The sequence below is a fragment of the Kwoniella bestiolae genome, chromosome 7 (assembly GCF_000512585.2).
Source record: "Kwoniella bestiolae CBS 10118 chromosome 7, complete sequence".
Classification (NCBI taxonomy): Eukaryota; Fungi; Basidiomycota; class Tremellomycetes; order Tremellales; family Cryptococcaceae; genus Kwoniella; species Kwoniella bestiolae.
In genome coordinates this window covers 1175259-1191918 of record NC_089247.1, presented here as the reverse complement: position 1 = coordinate 1191918, position 16660 = coordinate 1175259, and the positions used below count along the sequence as shown (strand labels likewise).

The 16660-nt window shown below is 51.6% G+C and overlaps 3 protein-coding genes across 3 annotated transcripts; 2 read left to right on the top strand and 1 right to left on the bottom strand.

Moving 5' to 3' along the window:
* Window positions 1-1483: 1483 nt before the first annotated feature.
* On the bottom strand, window positions 1484-2536 carry I302_108362 (uncharacterized protein; the record flags this gene model as incomplete). Its single annotated transcript, XM_019193862.1, has 2 exons — window positions 1484-1854; window positions 1900-2536. The coding sequence occupies 2 exons, from the start codon at window positions 2534-2536 to the stop codon at window positions 1484-1486; spliced, it is 1008 nt and encodes a 335-aa protein (XP_019043985.1).
* A 450-nt stretch (window positions 2537-2986) lies between these two features.
* Window positions 2987-9787, top strand: I302_108361 (uncharacterized protein; the record flags this gene model as incomplete). The annotated part of the gene is made up of 16 exons (XM_065870657.1): window positions 2987-3025; window positions 3089-3385; window positions 3430-4243; window positions 4286-4434; window positions 4479-4589; window positions 4637-4916; window positions 4962-4984; window positions 5125-6121; window positions 6175-6351; window positions 6401-8906; window positions 8953-9138; window positions 9191-9278; window positions 9328-9402; window positions 9451-9561; window positions 9607-9691; window positions 9744-9787. The coding sequence occupies 16 exons, from the start codon at window positions 2987-2989 to the stop codon at window positions 9785-9787; spliced, it is 5982 nt and encodes a 1993-aa protein (XP_065726729.1).
* A 52-nt stretch (window positions 9788-9839) lies between these two features.
* I302_108360 (uncharacterized protein) lies at window positions 9840-14279 on the top strand (the record flags this gene model as incomplete). Its single annotated transcript, XM_065870656.1, has 12 exons — window positions 9840-9969; window positions 10019-10666; window positions 10724-12859; window positions 12911-12971; window positions 13017-13064; window positions 13185-13280; window positions 13338-13392; window positions 13447-13628; window positions 13685-13734; window positions 13787-13841; window positions 13898-14078; window positions 14139-14279. 12 exons carry the CDS (start codon window positions 9840-9842, stop codon window positions 14277-14279), a joined length of 3783 nt encoding a protein of 1260 aa, XP_065726728.1.
* Window positions 14280-16660: the final 2381 nt, after the last annotated feature.

The following is a 16660-nucleotide window of genomic DNA, read 5'->3' as shown; positions in this document are numbered from 1 at the left end:
ACCGACGCTGCGATGCATGCACAAGGAGCAAATGCATAGCGCCCATATGCATAGCACACAACTACACACCCTCATGCATGCATAGCTCATCGTTGATATTTATGTATTATCGTCGTGCATTACAACGCTACCTGCTCGGCGATCACCACCGGCAAAACCCCGGATATACCTTATAGTAGGGGGTGTTCTGGGATTCGCCTGTCGGGTCCACGGGTGGGGGACGCGTGGCAGCTTAATGCACATTGAGCCTTGCACAATCTAAACTATACCCAGGTATCAATATGACCTCTGCTTCGCTGCTAACATCTACTTCATGCATATACGTGCATTGCCTCGCTGCGCTAGGGGCGATTCGCGTAGATGAGGCAGCGTTTGCGACAGGGTGGCGGAGCAGCACAGCTCAAGCAAAGGATTGAACACACATATTCTTGCACCGAGTAATCGACCAATGCATAGTCACAGCTTGTACAAAGCTCCCATCTTATGGCATGTTCATCCGACGCTCTTGGTATTGCGGCTCCAGCTACGCCTCGAATATTGCGAGAGGGAGTACGCGGAGGTGTCGTCAGTACCAAGCCCGTTTTATACGGGATTATCTACCACACTACTTTCCCAGGCATTCACACTGAAAGTCAATATTATCATACATAGCGCTAGCTTCGGAGGTGCAGTGCATTCTTTGACTCTTCTCTCAATCGCTTCGGTGACCTCTTTCAGCTTGAACGAGGTGATCTCCTCATCCTTCAGTCAGATCGCCCGATCCTACCCTTGAGTGTCCATCTTAGATGGCGCTTGCACTCACAACTAGATATATCACTACTCCTGACGGGGCGCTTTACCTTGTACCGCCTAGATGCGTTGGTCCTTCAATCTTCACATTGTTGTCGGCGTTCATCAGTCTCGCTCATCACGGGTACATACATGTACCTGCATTGCAGGTGTGACGCTAATCACAATGCGTGAGGCCGATGAAATCTGATAGAACGGCCTGAGACTGCCACGTGCCGCTCACGCGTGAAAACGACAGGCGAATCCCAGAACACCCCCCTTATGACAGGTTTATCCGGCGGCGGTCGCCGAGGTGGTATTTAGCCGAGAGTATGCTATGTTGTGGTATGAGCCATCGCATCACTATGCATGACAACTATGCAAATGTGCAATGCATGATAGTCGTAGAGGAGGACTACGCACGAGACCCCACTCACGAGGACCATACGTAATAAAGCACCAGAGCCGATCGCCGTGATATGTCGTCGACAGATGCATCTCTCTTTGACTGCACCGCGGTGCGAAGACTCGATGAGGAAACTTAGTATCTAAGGTAACACTCTTGCAGACTCAAGGTGACACGACGGTATCGCGAAGCCTTCTTCGCAGATGTCCAGCATTGCTGTTCAAGAGCGCTAGTGCCTACTCGACCCATATCATAGCCCCGATCTCACGTATGATCTACATACAGGTATACAACAGATAAGATACACTTCTAAGCCATCTCCACGTCCCCGTCATCATCGACGTTCATGTGAGAATCATCGTCGACTATCTCGTCATCATCAAGCTCCTCAAACCTTCCCGAATCCTCATACCCATCGTTCGTCTGCCACATTTTGACAATGGCATCGTCCCACTCGCCGGGTGCGATGCCAAGCGGGCGATATAGAACGAGCGAGTTATTCGGAGGCAGATCTTTTACGGCAAACTGATCACGCTGTGTCTTGAGCAGATGAGTCAACAAAGACGGAGAAATGGTGAAGCCCTTCATGCCAGGCTGGGAAAGATATCGGTCGTCTTCAGGCGACGCGGACCGCGAATCGCGTGACGAGCTGGTGTCGGAGAGAGACGTGATGACGATGCCTGACCACCTAGTCAGCGATGAGCGTAAACCACACACAAACTTACGATCCTTTTCCGGCTCGTGCCACGACGTCTTCCTGAGATCTCCCCCATCCATATCCACGTCCCCCGTCCTTGCCCGCTTATTCCTCACACCCACCCCATGCTCCTCATCCCTCCTTCTTCTCCGAGGCGAGGCAACAGTGATATCCTCCACGTCCAGATCCGCCTGTCCCTCGATCTGATCCGGCTGAACCACCTCATCAGCTTGTTGAGGAGCACCCCGATGACGGCGAGTGAAAGTGACATCGGACGATCCCTCACTGGAAGTCGAAGTGGAAGAGGAAGAAGGGGAAGATGGACCAGCTCGATTGGGAATGGACCAATGGTGTGTGTTGGAATGATGATGCGATCGAATCTCTTTCTCAGGCAGAACTTCCACTTTAAGATCGGTTGTGTCGGATCTCCCCAACCCAATCCCTTCGTCGTCCTCGAGAAGGTTACTGTCGTACGTTTGCGGCTGATCTATCGAGATCGACAACCCTTGAAATCCATTCGCAAGGTTTGGTCGTCTGCGCTTGTCCCTATGGTATGAAGTGGTCGGTATCAAGTCGCCATCATCCGAGAAGAACGCGCCTTGTGTGGGAGGAGAATGAGCTCTTTTTCTGAGCGGAGTGTGAAGTGGCTGAGCTGCCATTGTCATGATGACGGTTAGCTCAGCAGCGAGAGTGAGTCTGCTGAGCAAGAAGCCGTGATGATCTAGCACATGCGTTGATAGGTGGAATGGGTTGATCATGTACAAGTGCACAGAGTAGACCACCACTCGAACCCTCTAGAAGTGGTCATGGAACCACACAACATGCAGCGAACAGTTACGTAATAGTTGATCCAATGGGGTCCCGCTCTTTTGTTCTTACTTTCCCACGGTGTTTCACCATGTCACTCCTCACTTGTCGAGGTTGAAATATGCGAACCACCTTAGAACCCATCCTCATCCTCATCCTCCTCTTCATCATATCGCTCACATCCAGACTGCACAGAATATACCATATTATACCCTAAAACCAATTCCCAAACACCAACACACCCAACATAGACCGCCTCACCCCCACGTAAACGCTCGCCTGCCCGAGCTTAACAAATAGTCAGCATCATGAAGGTCAAGAGATCAACCAGGAAGCACACCCAGGCAGTAAGTGTATAACCCTTCCCCCAGTTCACCCCCCCCCCCCTCCCCCCGCTGACCCCTCGCTAGCCCCCCGATGTCGTCGCACTGGCCGAATCCATCGTCAAAGCTCCCGAAGATGACCTCACCCAAATCCTTCAAACCTTCGACAGCTGGAAATATCCCCGGGGTGACCTGCATACTTGGGTCGATGTTCTCGATCGATTCGACTCCATCCTCACCGAGCTGTGCAAGAGCTACGAGCTGAACAAGATCCAGACCAACGATTTCACTCCCAAGACGAAAGATTTAATCTTACAAATTCTCCGTGTTCAACGCCTGTTGATGGAGAATTGCACCAGCCGAAAGCTTTTCGCCTCTTACGACGTGAGTCATCATAACCTCGCAACCCATACTAACCCTATTTTTAGCACCTCGCGGACCTCCTCCACACATCCGACCTCGAAGTCCTCCAATCAGCCATATTCGTCATCCTTCGACCTGCCCAGCAATACGCCAACACGACCCCTTTCGAACACGCCCATCGCCATGCCATTCTTCACCGACTGCTGACTCTGTCAAAAGGCTGGGAAAGGCTCACCAACACTGGGATCGATCTCCCCTCGGTGGCCTCTGTAGAAGATCTATCCCTTCCCGAGGACCTCTGCACGGTGCATTTACAATACTACCCTACGAAAGAAACATCCCTTCCTGAATCCCCGGTCAAAACTTCAACGCCCCTTCGCCCTCCCCCTACCACTCCAAATCCAAAGTCCCGATCATCAATCGGCCCCTCCAACCTCGACCTCGGAGACGTATCCACTTGGTCCAATCCAGTCGACCAACTCACCCTCCTGTCCGAGGAAAACCAAGTCCCTCTCGATGACCAGTTCACCGCCCTCAACAAGATCCGTCTCGCTCAGCACAATGACCTGTCCACACGTCGACAACTCCTGACCATCCGCTTGTTGGCCCTCGCCACTTACGTCTACGTGTCCACCGACGACGCAGCTCAGTCTGGATTATTCCTTTACGAGCCTGAACTTGTCCCCCAACTCGCTGAACTCCTTCGAGCGTCTCAACAAGTCGGAGAACAAGTCACCATTGGCACATTACACGCGCTGGATGCTTGTGCCCATCACCGGGTGAAAATGGGAGAAGTCATGACCGCAGTCAGTGCGAATGTAAACCATGGGATCCTTGTGACCTTCCTCAAGAACATAGTGGAGCGACTTGTCAAAGGAGGTGAGTTTATACTTTCATTAGAATCCCGCTGACTCCTCGCAGAATCAATCCCCAACGATCTATTCGACGCTGCCATCTCTTTCGTCGCCTACATACCCAGCTCACCCGTCCACATCAACATGCTTATGGGCGCCGGTATTTTACGTCTTCTTCTTGACGTACTCAAAGCTTCAGGCGAAAGACGTGAAAGCGTAAGTCATGATTCCACTTGCCATCGCTAATTCGCCCCCCGCAGTACATACCCCGTGTGGCAGGTCTGCTCGACTCGATCATGTTCTCAAGTTCTCAAGCACTCTCAAACTTCAGCAACATCGACGGTGTCAACTTCTTGGTCCACCGTATCAAAGTGAGTCTCACCCCAAACGATACATCTCGCTAACATAAACCCGCCAGGCTGAGATCGAATCGCGAGATCAACTGACCCTTCCACCCCCTTCCGATACCCTTTCCCAAGGTAAGCCCTCTACCACTTGGAACCCCGCTAACGCCCCAGACACCATCCTCGCCTATGCGAACAACCCTCTCAAGAGCATCTTGCGCTCTGTCCACCGCCTCATGCAAGCATCCGGCGGTACCGAAGGCCTTCGAAACTTGGTCGATTCGGATTTACCCAGATGCCTCAAACAGATATTCGAACAGTCCGCCAAGTTTGGCCCTCGCGTCTTTGCCATGGGTGAGTGCGGCACCACCTTCGAGCCTAAGCTCACATATATTCTAGCAATCAACATCATGGCAACCTTCGTCCACAACGAGCCCACCTCACTGTCCATCCTCCAAGAGCTACAGCTGCCACAAACGCTCTACTCCGAACTGGAAAAGGAGATCCCTCCGTCCTCAGAGGTGAGTCAACACCAATTGCACACCGTGGCTAACCCCAACAGGTCCTCAGCGCCGTACCCACCGCCATCGGCGCGGTGTGCCTCAACCAATCAGGTCTCGACTTTACTGTCGCCCATCCTGGTGTCATCAACAATCTCGTCTCCATGGTCAACGTCCCCTCTCACGAGAAAATCTTCAACGACCGAGAAAACGCCAAAAGCCTGGGCGCAGCCCTCGATGAACTGTCACGACATCAACCATCCCTTCGACCTGTGATCATGAAAGCCGCGATTGATCTCCTTCGATCAGCGACGGAAGCTGGAAAATCATTCGAACCGTCCGCCGGCGAGAGGCGCGAGTATATTCTCGACGAGATGGCTCTTCCAGCAGGGACGACGGATAAACCACCTCCCCCCACCAACCCACCTCTTTCAGCTTTCGCTCGAATCTTCAAAGTCCTCAACGGTCTTGTCCGCAATGCCGCGTCATCCAAAGACCTCATCAACCAAGGTGGTCTCGACCATATCCTCGGTCTCCTCGAGCTGCCATGTCTACCCATTCGATTTGGTCAAACCGAAGCCGCCATGTCTTTGACCAACTTATTACGACATATCGCTGAGCATGACCAAGCTCAACTGGTCGAGATCCTCCGATTGAAGATCCAGGAAACCATGACCAAGTGTGATAGCGCAGATGCCGATCAACGCTGGTCGGCCTTTAATTCGGGCAGCATCGATGCAGACTCACGAGGCACATTCACCGCCCTGCGCAGTCTTGACGCCCATATCAACCTTCTTACCGAAGTGATCATAGGATTGACCTACACCAATTATCGTCACGCTACTACCATCATTACCGCATTGGACGTAGACAGCTTCATCGTCAACCTCGGCCGCGTCCACCGTGTAGCCTTCCGACAACATGTCCTTCTCAAAAAGAACAAGTCGGACGATCTCGATCCCACAAAGATCCCAGCATCTTTGGAAGAGCTGGTCAAGGATGGTGGTGCTAAATATCTCGCCACCAAACTCCACTCCTTATTCATAAGGTTCTTCAAGGGTGAGTCGAGTCTTCCGAAGCGAGAGCACCAAACGCTAACACACTCATCTTAGCGATCATCAAACTGATCCACATCAAACGCAACCCAGACTCGACCCACTTGAAAGTGGCCAGCCACTTATCCAGCGTCATTTCCGATGTGATGCTCGAGCATCTCACAATCCATGACGAGTCTGTCAGCATCAATGTTGTCGCTCTTGCGGTGGTCACGTCGCTTCTGTTTGACTCTCGTGAGTACCGAGTTCACAATACCTTTACCCCGCTTACACGTCGATATAGCCCGCGGTCCTGAAGGTCCTCTTAACACCACTCTCTTCCTCTCCTTCCTGAAGAAAGGCGGCTTGGACAAAATCACCACCTCCTCGACCCAAATCACAGAGCAAATGGATCAAGCATCGTCCATACCCCCCGACAGCCGTGATCAACAACAAAAGGATCTGATCCTCGAGACCACCGCAGGGATGAAGCCGGTCCTTCGACTGGTCGGCGCTTTAGCCTCCGCAAAGTCCCTACTGGAGAATCCCGAGACACATGCCTTGCAGCAACGTCCGCAAACCCCACTCAACGCTGTGAACATCTTCATCAGTATACGTCTCTCGATATTCCCCATGGCACATCGAATTTGGAACGCGCCGTGGCTTCTCGACTGCCCAGTACAAACCATCAAACTCGTCGTGCGTTGCATGTCCACTCTCATGGAGGGCAAGTCGGAAGAAGCACCATCGGAAGAGGATGGTCCTGCCAACCCTGCTGCCATCTCTCGCCTCTCTATCGCACCTCCTCTTGCTCGTCCAGCTCCGGTGACGGCTGACCCGTCAAGGGTGGACCAATTGGTAGACATGGGATTTCCTAGAAGAGCAGCGGAGAGGGCTCTGATCCGCGCGAGGAACAACGTTGCTGCGGCCACAGATATGATCCTCACGATGCCCCACGTTTTTGAAGAGGAACCAGCAGCTCCAGCTGTACAACAGGCCGAGCCGCAGCCCGAGCCTCAGCAAGCGGAGAACGCGGAGAACGAATTAGCTGCTGCCGCTGATATGCCTCCCCCCGCCGCCGAACCCATGCAAGTCGACCCAGACACTTCAGTCGCTGACCGAGAAGCATTACACAAGCTACGACAACAGTATCGCCAAGAACTACCTTCCCGAGCTTTGACCCTCCTAGACCACGCAGAAGATCTAGTCTTCGACGTTCTACCATGTTTCCCTGCTGGCGAAGAAGGGGTCCATTACCTCATCGACCGATTGGCCGAGATCTCGAAGTCTTACGATACCGCTCACGAGAACGCGGTGTCCGCTCGGATGCGATTGCTTTCGGTCTACCTCCGAACGGCAGATGGTCTGATACTCGATGAAGCGAGCACCACAACCGCTACTCGCGTCCTATCCGAGCTCCCATTAGACATCTCCCAAGCTAGACCCAAATGGCTTCCCGCCCTGCTTCTCTTCGCGGAAACGGTAGCGGCTTCTTCCTACACCATCAACAAAGTCAAAATCGGTGATGCCCCGGATATCTCAATCTCTTCCCCTTCCACTGCTTTCGCCTCGGTAGCACCTGCAATCGCCACCGCCTGCCTTCAGCTCCTTTCCAAGGACGACGTCAGCCGCAACGAAATGATCTCCGCGCTTCGGCTTCTAGCCCTGATGTCAAGGGAAAAGACATTCATCACCATCAGCGACACCGACCTGATCAACCTGCTCAAACCGTTTAAAAACCCCTCAGAAAAGCTGTCAGGATGCCACCCACTGCTTCTTCTCATTCTACGACACGTGCTCGAGGACTCTGCTACGCTTACCGATATGATGCGAAAAGAAGTCCGACATTGGCTCACACCGACTCGCAACAAGGTGGTCGATATCCAACACTTCCTCAAACAATTACGACAGGCAGCGTTCCGAGAGCCCAATTGCTTTGTCCAAGTGGTGGAAGATGAATGTGCATTGGTCGACCCCACACCCCCGCAATCTGTCTATCACATCCGCGCAAAAGACCAGCCGCAAGAACAGCAGGCCCCCCCCGTCTCTCAACCATCTGATCCATTCCAAGACACTCCCGGAGACAAGCGAAACCCTTTCATCGATCATCTCGTCTCAGAGCTCGGTCAAGCTGTCCGCCTTTCTCTGCAAGAGGGGGAGTCACAAACGGACGAGATCAAGCACGCCCATGCCTACGCGGGTTTGTTGATGTCCATCCTGACCGAACTTCTTGGCTCATATGTCTCGGTCAAAAAAGCCTTCATCGCTTCTGTGCGAGAACAAGGTCTTGGGATGAGCAAAACCAGAGGTGGTGGTATCGCCAGTCTCATCTCGGATCTCGTCTGCTGCGTCATCCTTCAACCAGATATCACCGGTGTGCCACAGTTCGAAAGAGGATCAACGCCTGCTCGTCGACTCGCTGTCTCATCGTGGTCCGTCTCGATGATCTTGGCCCTCTGTTCCGAAGCAACTCCCTCAGCGACCGTCAAAGATGTCACCGAAGACATCATCACCATCCGCAAGACCATCCTGGAAGCCATCGCTAAAGCCCTTCGCGACTCGGTGTCCAGCAATGACCTTCCCAGTCGGTATGGCCGATTGTGGGCTCTCGGCGAGATGGTCTACCGCCTCCTGGTATCTCGTCCGATTGGCCCTGCCCGCCAGATGAACGATGCTATTTTGCACATGGCCAAATCGATGTTGGAGAAGAATTTCGTTGGCTTGCTGACCAATGCGTTGGGCGAGATTGACCTCAACTATCCAGATGTTCGAAACGTCCTGGTATCTCTGCTTCGAACGCTTGATCATCTGTAAGTCTGAGATCTTTTGAATAAGCCAAGCTGACAAATCCCCCAGCTCCAAAACATCGGTGAAATGGGGTAAAGTAAACAAAGAAGCCAAAGGCGCTTCCGCCGACACTGGCGGCGCCGCCGACCAAAGCCACACTTCTGAATCCGAGTCGGAGTCAGATAACTCGGATATCGAAATGATGGAAGAGGACCAATCGGCCCCCGACCTTTATCGCAACTCTGCATTGGGGATGTGAGTTGATTGTCACTTCTGGTGCAAATGTCTGCTGACCCTTTCCGCTCAGGATCGGCGGTGAGCTCGGTGAGGATGACGACGAGGATGGCGAAGAGGATGAAGACGAGGATGATATGGACATGGGCGATGATCTCACCGTGAGTGCTTTCTTCGCAGACCGGGTGAGTTTACTGACGACTGCCGCAGGACGATGACGGAGACACCGACATGCAGACTTCAGAAGACGAATCGATGGGCTCTGACCTTGATCCCGAGAACTGGGTGAGTTTGTTGCATCGTTCACAGAGGCTCCGCTCACCCTACCGGTAGACCGACGAACACGATGGCGATGAGGTGGGCCAAGGCTCAGATGAAGAGGAAGAGATGGAACCCGAAGTGATTCTCGGCTCAAACGAGGACGTGGAAGGGGACTTGTGGGATGTAAGTCGACCTACTTCAAATCCTCCGCTAATCCACACTTTCTAGGACGCGCCTGATGACGGGGAATCCGTCATGACGGAAGAAAACGAGATGATGGAGGACGAAGATGACATGGCTGGCGAAGTTGAAGGTGAGTTGGGCGAAGATATTCATGAGCTGAATAGTCGTAGGCTTCTTCGAAGACGACGAGGACCAGCCGGATCTGGACATGGACGGTGAAGAGTAAGTCCAGCTCACCGAGTCCCGTTGCTGACTGAATCAGATTCGACGAAATCGACATGCTCGAATCCTTCCCGACCATCGCTCATGGCGGCAATATGCAACGTCAGTCACCCGATGTCACCGGACCTTGGGCGTGGGACCAATCAAATTTGTCTCAAACACGTCGTCGTCGATCCATTCTTGCCGGTGAGCCTAACACATACCCGCATAGATAATCTAGCTCACTTGATCGCAGAAGATCCCACTGTCAGCCTGTTTGGACGACCCGCACCTCAAGCCGTGGGTCAAGTCGCTCAGCACCCCCTGATCTCAGACCCAGCAACCCAGATGCCACCTGTGCGTGGGTTGTCACGTTCCTTCGGCAGCAATTACAACGAATTGATCGCAGCCATCGAAGGCATGGGAGGTATTGAGGCTGTACAAAGGCTCGAGAACATGATCACAAGTCGTCAATTGGCTGGAAGTGAGGCCATTCGCATCGATTTTGCTCAAGATCACAACGGTACCATCGGTCTCTCAGTCGGTGGTCAAACGTTCGCTTTACATCCTCCACAAGGCCGTCAACAAACCCCACTCGCCGATGCAGATGTCCTGGAAGAATTCGTACCAGTACCAACAATGCAGCGGTGGCAAGAAGGGATGCAACTGGCCACCTCGGCACGGAACGAGCTCGCGAGCCGTCTTGTGGTGCATGTCATCAACCACCTCATGCCGGAAGCTCGACGTCGTGCGGAAGAAGAAGACGCCAAGAACAAGAAAGCAGAGGAGGAGGCAGCTAAAGCAGAAGCAGAAGAGCAGAAGAAGAACCTCGAGTCAGCTACAAGTGTCGCTCTTCCTGAATCTCGCCAACCCTCGCCTGTCCAAGATGCAGATGTGGCAATGGGTAAGTGCTGGCTTCCTGTCATTTTAGGTTAATCGCTGACGAAACCACGTCCCGCAGAGTATACAACCGACGCAGAGCCCACCTCAGACTCCCTGGCGAGAACGGTCATCTCCATTCGAGGCCGAGATGTCGACATCACGGACACAGGTATCGACCTTGAATTCTTGCAAGCCCTACCCGATGATATGCGAGCAGATGTGGTCGAGCAACACATGCGGGAACAGAACCGACATCGTCGTCCACCCTCCTCCGCCAACGCCCCCGAGACAGCCTCCCAGCTCAATTCTGAATTCCTCGACGCACTTCCCCCCGAGATCCGAGCCGAGGTGATCATGCAAGAAGCCATGGAGAACGCACGTCGTCATCAACCAGCGGCTGCTGCCTCCCAACTCCCCGTGGCTGACCGCGCAAGGGGTTTCCTCGCGGGTCTCACGAATGAACTTCGTGATGTAATGCTCCTCAACCAGCCGGCCGACCTCGCCGTTCTCGGCCGACCTGGTGGTGGTGGATCTTCAGCTCAGCAGCCTGCGGTTGTCACCACCGACAAGAAACCTCACCGGGAAGCCATCCAGTTGTTGGAGAAACCTGGTATCGCATCACTGGTCCGCCTCCTTTTCTTCCCAGAGACATTGAAAAAGGGTCACCTCTTCCGAGTCCTCGTCAACTTATGTGAGAACTCCACCACACGTTCAGATCTCCTGAACCTCCTGCTTTCTGTGGTACAAGATGGTTCCGGAGATCTGCCCGCTGTGGATAGGAGCTTTCAACAAATGTCCTTGAGAGGAATGGTCACTCCCAAAGCCACGCCCAAAGGTAAATCGGTCGACTCCCCTGCTGCCGCCATCGTACCTACGGGTCTCTTCAGTCACCTTCAAACGGAGCACGTCCCGACATTCATCGCACAACGATGTTTCGAAGCCCTGGTATACATCGTCAACTCCAACACTTCTGCGGTGAACTACTTCCTCACTGAACACGAAACGTTGGTCGGGCTCAGGAAACATCCCCTCAAGAAGAATAAAGGTAAAGAAAAGATGTTACCGCAGACCAAATTCCCCATTGTCGTCCTGTTGGGTCTTCTCGATCGTCCTCTTCTTGCGAAAACGCCTGGAATGATGGAAACCGTTTCATCCCTATTGGTCACCATCACCAGGCCGTTGGCAGAAAAGAAGAACGAGAATAAAGAAAACGAAGACGAGTCCACCAAGCCACCGCAACCGATTATCCCCGCTCCCGTGCTCCGACTCATTGTCAACTGCCTGACTTCGGGAGAGTGTACCAGTCGAACGTTCAGCGCCACCCTCGTAGCCATGCAAAACCTCGCCTGCCTACCTGACGCCAAGGAAACCATTTTACAGGAATTGCGAACTCGGTGCAAAGACTTGGGAGGGATTGTCCACCAGCAACTCTCTCAGCTGTCCTCTGCTCTTCAAGATCCGACCGCCGAAATTGGCTCGCTCACGTTGACAAACTTCTCCCCGCCCACATCATCTCAAGCTCAGCTCCTTCGTCTCCTCAAGACCATCGACTACCTTCATCTCAACAAGGTGGATTCGGACCCTCCAACCCAACAACTGACCGACGAAGAACGAGCGGTCAGCGCTGTTTTCGAATCTTTCGAGTTTGAGACTTTATGGGATCAACTCGGTCAATGTCTCAGCTATGTCGAGACAAGAGGCGGTACCGACCAGATCGCCACGGTGCTCCTTCCTCTGGTCGAAGCCCTCATGGTTGTGTCCAAGTACAAGAGTCGCTCCTCTCGGGAGGTCCGCTCACCATCCGTCCCTCCTTCCGCCACCGGTGACCTCGCCGATCGCTTCGTTTCCTTCACCACCACTCACCGAAAGGTCTTGAACACTATCGTTCGAAACAACCCATCTCTACTCAGCGGGTCTTTCTCGCTCTTGATTCGAAACCCCCGAGTGTTGGAATTCGACAACAAGCGTAACTGGTTCTTCCAGAAGTTGAAGCGGAAGAGAGACTCTCACATGCCAATCTCGGTCATTCCTCTTAACATCCGTCGGCAATATGTGTTTGAGGATTCTTTCCATGCCATGCAAAGGCGGACCGGTGATGAGATCAAGTTTGGCAAGCTCAGCGTCAAATTCTACAACGAGGACGGAGTCGATGCCGGAGGTGTGACCAGAGAATGGTACAGCGTTCTCGCTCAGCAGATTTTCGATCCGAACTTTGGTAGGTGACCGAGGTCAAGTCATTACAGATCCCGCTGACACCTACCCGTAGCCTTGTTCGAGCCGTGTGCGGCAGACCAACAAACATACCAACCTAACAAGGCTTCCTCAGTGTGAGTCGTCATCGTCCCCACGTAGCCTTCGCTAACTCCCCGCAGTAATGGCGACCATCTGGCCTACTTCAAATTCGTTGGACGAGTCATAGGGTGAGTCCAGTTTTTGTTATGCGAAGATTCCTCTGTTGACATACTGCGACCCCACAGTAAAGCGGTCTATGAGTAAGTCTGTCCCATTATCACACCTCGCCAGAGCTGACACCGTTCAAGTGGCCGGTTGCTCGACGCATACTTCAACCGTGCGTTCTACAAGCAAATCCTTGGAAGAACCGTCGATATGAGAGATCTGGAAAGTATTGATCCCGAGTGCGTATACTCCGAACATCTAAACTGCGATATAGTCTGATCCCAATTTCACCTTAGATACCATAAATCCCTGCAATGGATGCTGGACAACGACATAACCGGAGTGATCGATGTGAGTGTCGCTCCCTCCCACGCCCAGTCCCGTTGACTGAGTTATCATATATAGCAAGAATTCACCATCGAGGACGATCAGTTTGGAGAGAAGAAGATCGTCGAGCTCAAGCCTGGTGGCTCGTCCATACCCGTCACCGAAGAGAACAAGGAAGAATACGTGAGATTGGTCGTCTCATACCGTCTGGATAATTCGATCAAAGATCAGATCAAAGCATTCCTGGAGGGCTTCTACGAGTACGTAAACAAAGCTCTCGACGACGTCTCGTAACTCCAACTGACTCGTACAACAGCATCATTCCTCGCCAGATAATCCAGATCTTCGAGCCGGACCAACTAGAGCGTGAGTAGTCTTGGTAACTTGTCGGGGGATCGCTAACACACCATTCTGCCAGTCCTCATTTCTGGTATCACCACCGTAGATGTCGATGAGCTCAAGAATGCCACCCAGTAAGCATCGCCCAAAGACATATACGCTTAACCACTGACATAAATCCTCAACCCAGGCTCAGCGGGTGGAAGGCAACAGACCCGGAAATCTCTTGGTTCTGGAGAGCTTTGCGAAGTTTCTCGCAAGAGGAGAGGTCTCGATTCCTCATGTTCGTCACGTCATCCTCACGAGTGCCTCTTGGTGGATTTACCCAATTGCAAGGAAGTTCAGGAATTCAACCCTTCCAGATTCAAAAGGTAAGTCCTCCCCAGTCCGCCAGCACAGGTCGCCCAAGCTGACTCTGTGCCTCTCAACAGCTTTACGCCAAAGAGGGCAGTCTTCCTCAGGCTAGTACCTGCTTCAACCTGCTCCTGCTCCCAACCTATGCGTCATACGAGCAGCTTCGGGATAAGCTCCAGTTTGCCATAGTGGAGACTGGAGGCTTTGGAAAAGCGTAATCAGAGTTTGGTTCCCTCACATCATCATTCACTCAATGCCGTATAGATATCGATAAATCAAGTTTCCTTTTCGTATCAGTAATGACGTATACGACGATTCGTTTTTATGAATGCATATAGTATTTTCATGTACTTGCTTTTGGTATATGCGATTTACCGACGTGTTCAGATCTGACCCCTTCACATATACAGCAAGCTTGCTGCGGCAGTGAAAATGATATGATGTTCAGCTTTCTTTCGTAGTACACGGCAGTCCAGACCCTCAGACAGATGTAAAGCTCATTCGGAAACAGAGGTAGCGTGTTTTGTTATGCTCCTGAGTCAATGCCGGTGGAACAGAAGAACTTCAGATCTCCATTTTATGGCGGGCTGGACGATCGCGAATCTCGGTTCAAATACAAATACAGACAAAAACAATGTCGCTTGCATCCAACGGCTTCATCACACTTCACAAAACTCCACGTTGTTCGTGGTCTCCGTTCGAGCTGCCACTCGGATCAAAAGGTGGCTAAAGACTTTCCTTCTCTCGATCATGAAAGCAACAAGCAAACTTGCCTAGCCCAAGCTGAGTACTACAGGAGCGTCTATCCTATTTGTATCCGCTTGGAACTATGCCTTCACAGTTATTGCACATAAGTCTGTCAAATTTGTCAAAAACACAACTGAGTCTTCACACTTGTCAAATCCAATACTCCTGCTCCTGCTGCCATTCAACAAGCTGCCACAGCTTGTGCAACCATTCTCCAATTGCTCTCTCTTACTGTCTTAACTGGTCTTTCCTCTGCCTCACTTGATCTGAACAACCCCAATCCTAAAGGTCTCTGGGATGAAATAGAAAAGGCTTACTCTGCTACTGTTGGTGCTAGACGTGCTCAACTGATCCAAGAAATGTGGAACAACCCTGCGGCTGAAGGTGACAATTGTGTCAAAAAGGTGTCTGAGATTAAATCTGCGCACACTCAAATCAAAGTTGGTGGTGACTGGAAGAAGGATACTATGTTGGCCTATGCCATGACTTTTGCTTTACCCAACTCCTGAGATCTATTCAAACAGAACCTCTGGTTAAGGGACGACCTAGCTGCTGTCTCTGCAGAAGCTCTTGAAAAGTGTACTATTGCTTTGGCCAACAAAGCTACTGGTCAAACTTTAAAAACGGTCAAAATGGTAAATTCAACAACTATGGTCAAAAACGTCAATGTAGTGAGAAGTGGTGTAGCATCCACAAGTCTTTGACTCACAGCACTGTGGATTGCCGCCTTATTAATGCCAACAAAGCTAAGAATGGTGGGAATGGTCAAGCGCATGTATCAAACGATGTTAGAAATGGTGAAATGCCAAATCTGTCAAATGTGTCAAATGTCAAATCTGTCAAATGTGTCAAATTCATCTAATGTGTCAAATCTGGATGGAGATGTCAAAATTGCTATGTCCACTCGCTCTATCACATTTGACACCAACTCTGATGGTGATACCTTCTCCTACCATGTCTATGCCACCAATGCCGCCCCCTCAGAAGCCTTCATTGTTGATTCTGGTGCCTCTCATCAAATGGTTGGTCCAGGTGTCAAACTGTCAAACATCACTACAACTCCTGTCAAAGGTGTCAAAATTGGTAATGGTGCTTGACTTCTCACTGCTGGTCAAGGTACTCTCACTCTCAGCAGACTCACTCTCAACAATGTCCTCTCTGTCCCTGATCTCTTGTGCAATCTCATTGCTGTCAACAAGATACCCCCTTCTATGAAATGGACATTTGACTGCTTCACTGGCTGTTTGTATGATAAATACAACAAAACTGTCATTACTGCTCCCTTCTCCAATGGGTTGTATGTTGTCACGCGGGGGGAGTATTACTACAGGGCAGGATACAGAATAACTAGGACAAGGGGCAAGGCTAGGCAAGGACAGGACAAGGAAGTACTTAGCGTGATTTACAAGGGGGTGTCCAAAGGGAAGGACGGTGACTCGGACTTGTCGACAGGGCTTGGGTACAAGGGCTTGAGGTCGGGTTTAACGATTGACTGAGGTCGGGTTGTTGTTACAAGTCAATGATGAGCAAAGATGATGGTTCAGGACTTTGATTTAAGATGCAGTAGTGAGTCTTTGTTGAGGTGTGTCAACTTTGCATACTTGATCCCGAGTTGGGGAAAACCAACTTGAGATGGACATGAATACAAGGAGTATTTGTACCTTTTTCAGGACTGGGTTTGCCACGCAAAAACCAATGAGTATTCTGCGGGTCACTCTGAGGATACTCTGTGGGTATGCTCTGAGGCTGGTTCACAGAGCACAAATGTTCTTAGGTCACTCCTCAGAGTGCTCTGATATCTTCTGAGATGATTCTGCAGAGCGTACTAAGGTTCTTCCTTAGAAACTTCTCA